This window comes from Pediculus humanus, genomic scaffold (assembly GCF_000006295.1).
Source record: "Pediculus humanus corporis 1103172108194 genomic scaffold, whole genome shotgun sequence".
NCBI lineage: Eukaryota > Metazoa > Arthropoda > Insecta > Psocodea > Pediculidae > Pediculus > Pediculus humanus.
This window is the reverse complement of record NW_002987764.1, coordinates 305078-308531: the sequence shown is the minus strand read 5'-3', so window position 1 is coordinate 308531 and position 3454 is coordinate 305078. Positions and strand designations below refer to the sequence as shown.

The following is a 3454-nucleotide window of genomic DNA, read 5'->3' as shown; positions in this document are numbered from 1 at the left end:
TAAAAAAAACGTGAAAATATTTTTTTGTTTTTGGCCCTAAGAGCTTCGACGCATTTAAAGCAACATCAAAAGTATTTCGATGATGCTGACTTCCGTCAATGAAGACATAACATATTTCCCCAATACTGTCAGATAATTGAGGGACAGCTCCAGGCGGGCTCACACGGGAATGAGAAAATATCATTTATACAACATTATTATTATTAATATTCGGTATGATTTTTTTTGTTTCTTTTTTTTTTTTTTCGCTTGTATAAATGTATTTTATTTATTTGTGATTACACTTCTCCTCCACCGTATTTTGATAATTTATCTCTCAGCAAAAGATTTTCCTTTTTAAGTCTATCTAGTTCTTGTCTGAGACCCATATTCTAAAAATGAAAAAAGTGTATAAATTAATGATTTTAAAATTGAATCAAAACTTTAACGTAAATAATACGTTTTTTTTTTTGTTACTTCTTTTTCGAGGAATCCTGCTCTTAAAGCAATTTGATTTTCTTTCATTCTTCTTGCATCTCTGGATCTTTTTGCTGCCATATTATTTTTTCTGCGTCTTGCCCAATATTTTTCATCCTTTAAATCATCCGGCACGAACTGTTAAATAAAAATAAATACAAATGCTTTAATGTGCTCCGTGTAATCATTAAATAATTATTAACCATTAGTTAAAATTTTCTTTTTTTTTTTTTTCTAATAAAACTTAAAAAATTTTTATTTAATTGTTTTAAATGTAGGGAGAAAAACTACTGTGCATAAAATTATTATCATTATTTTAACATGTAATTTTTTTTTTTTTTTTTAACAAAACAGCTTCTTTTTATCCTAAAAGAAAAATAATAATCACAAATTTGTCGTCCTTCCAATTAAGTTTTTAGCGAAGTTGCTGAAAGTAAGGATTTAGCTCACCAAGATGGAGTCGACACGAGTCTCCCAGTTCATCGGCTAACTCTGTAAATTTGTTTTCTTCTTTTATTAACGTCAAATTAAAATATAATTGTATTGAAAAAGAAAAACATTGTGTCAGGAGGTTTGTTTTTTATACTAAAAAAAAAAACAGTAACGACGATTCTATTGACCTTATTGCTCACCTGCTTCCTTGACTTTTTGACCATTGGCTGCGGTTTGAGTTCTTCATCGGAAAATGTTCTCGTCCTTGGATCAAATTCGCGACCTGAAGATGCCATAGACATTGCTGAAATTATTATTTATCTTTACGTTCCAGTTTTAAAAAAAAAAAAAGAAAATGTTTTTAGACAGTGACTGGCAACACTGAGTTTTATTAATTTTAATAATGAACTTACTCGAATCTGCCGGTGAACAAGGATTAAGGGTGGCAGGACTGAGTGGTTCGCAGGGAGAAGGAGACGGGGATCTTTCTCTCTTGGTGAGCGTCAGTTGCATCGGAGGATCGTGACCCATGATTTCCGGTCCTTGAGGTGGAAGTCGAGGACCGCCATTGGCTGGCATGCCTTCGCCAGTCGTGATGCCATTTTCCGACAGGAACTCGTCGAGATCAACGTACTGAAGGGAATGCTGTTTTTCAATAAAACATTTTTTAGTTTTTTTATTATTTTTTTCCGACAGAGAAAACAACAACATTTACTTACTTCTTTGAAATCTGTATCGTATGGTAATGTTTTGTCCCAAAGATTTGGTCCGAGAAAAGCGGCTTGAGCTTCAATGTTACACCAAAGTTCTCCATCGTCTTTTTTTTCTTCACCTCCGAGTTCCTTTGTGGATTTTCCTGCAGAAAATAAATCTCACGTTTGATTTCGTTTAAACAAAACAAACTATTTTAATAATTTAAATTTAAATTTTTTCCTTTGTCAGTTTTATCGTTGACACAATTTTTTTTTTCAGAGAGAGAGAGAGAGAGAAAGAGAGAGAGACACGTGAGTTTTTAGCAAACTACAAAACGTGAAACAGCATAAATAACTGTTTGTTTAGTAATAATATCAAAATAAAATAAATTATTCTCACAGGTGGCTATAAGCCAATTATTGTTTTCAAGGACTTCAGGAACTTTGTTGATATCATTCAAAAAAAAAAAAACTATAATAATTGTTTTTTTTTTTTTTTTTTTGGCAAGCAGAATATTTTATTTTTATTTTTTTTTTAAAAAAGAAAATAAAAAATTAATATTGATATATATTTTATTATATCCTACAGGTATCTATTTCCACCTTCGCAATATGTAATGTCTTCTCATTTTTTTTTCTGGCTTTTTTCAGGTTTTTAGCGACATGAGTCATACATAATCGTTAGATATTTGGCCTCATTTTAACGATCGTGACCTCCGAGATTAGTTTTGCTCGAATAAATTTGTTTTGGTACAGCAAGGCCAAGGATTTTTCAACGATTGTATCAATATTATCTATCATTGCTATATGGCTATATTAATTAAAAACAAAAAATATCAGCAAAATTTTCCAGAAGAGAAAAAAGAAAAAAAAAAGCAGCCGACCGACTCAATTGGTAATTTAAATTTTTTATTCGTAATTTTAATGAGGCGGGAGCGGGGGCTGGAACGGGGGGCGGAGGCGGGGGGCGTTTAGTTCAAACAAAAAAAAATATGTAAAATTTTTAAATTTTATTATTTACATTTCATACATAATATGTCGATTGTATGTGCCATATTGACAATCACAATTCCATCAATTTAATTTTTCTTTTAAAAATTGTTTATTATCCAATGTCGTCGTAGAAAGATTTTTAAAAAAGATTTTTTTATTTAAAAAAAAAAAATTCATTTTGTTTAATTTATCATTTTATCGATTTCATATTCGAGTGTTTTGTTTTTTTTTTTTTTTTTTTTTTTTTTTTTGTACAAAAATAGATTTGTAAGTTTTCACTATCGTTTGTTTAAAAAATTAAAATTTAATTTTTTTTTTGTTGGTAAACAAACGTATGCACTTGGATTGTCTCGTTTTAATTTGTTTAAATTAATAATTAAACAAATTTCTTATCGAGTAGTAATTATCGATCGACTAATTTCGATGTAAGTAAATTTTTAGTTTACTCCCCCCTCTTTCCCTCCCCCCTCCCCCTTTTTCCCTCCTCACATAAAAACATTTTAAAACCGGTTTATGTGTTTAACAATGTTTTTAAACAAAACTATCACATTTAAATGTTTTTATATAAGAATAATAATAATTTTTAATAAATAACGTAAAATCGTGATATTTATTACAACTTATTAAGATTAAAATAATTTATTTATATATATAATTTATCTAATTAAATTGCATTTTCAGTCACATTTAAATGATAATAATAATAATAATGATAATATTTATGTTTGTGTAAATAATGGGATAGAGGGTATGGAATAAGGATGTATAATCAAACGACTTCGTTTTAAATTATTCTCAATTAAAATTATAAATTGTTACCATTTTAGTTTTAATATAAAATTACGGATTTGTTATTAACAAATCAAAATTTGACAACAACA

General features: G+C 28.7%; 1 protein-coding gene across 1 annotated transcript; it reads right to left on the bottom strand.

The window, feature by feature from the left end:
- Positions 1-278: 278 nt before the first annotated feature.
- On the bottom strand, positions 279-2381 carry Phum_PHUM426270 (Thyrotroph embryonic factor, putative; the record flags this gene model as incomplete). Its single annotated transcript, XM_002429235.1, has 7 exons — positions 279-371; positions 457-594; positions 1089-1192; positions 1302-1521; positions 1608-1730; positions 2184-2204; positions 2286-2381. The coding sequence occupies 7 exons, from the start codon at positions 2379-2381 to the stop codon at positions 279-281; spliced, it is 795 nt and encodes a 264-aa protein (XP_002429280.1).
- Between the last annotated feature and the right edge of the window lie 1073 nt (positions 2382-3454).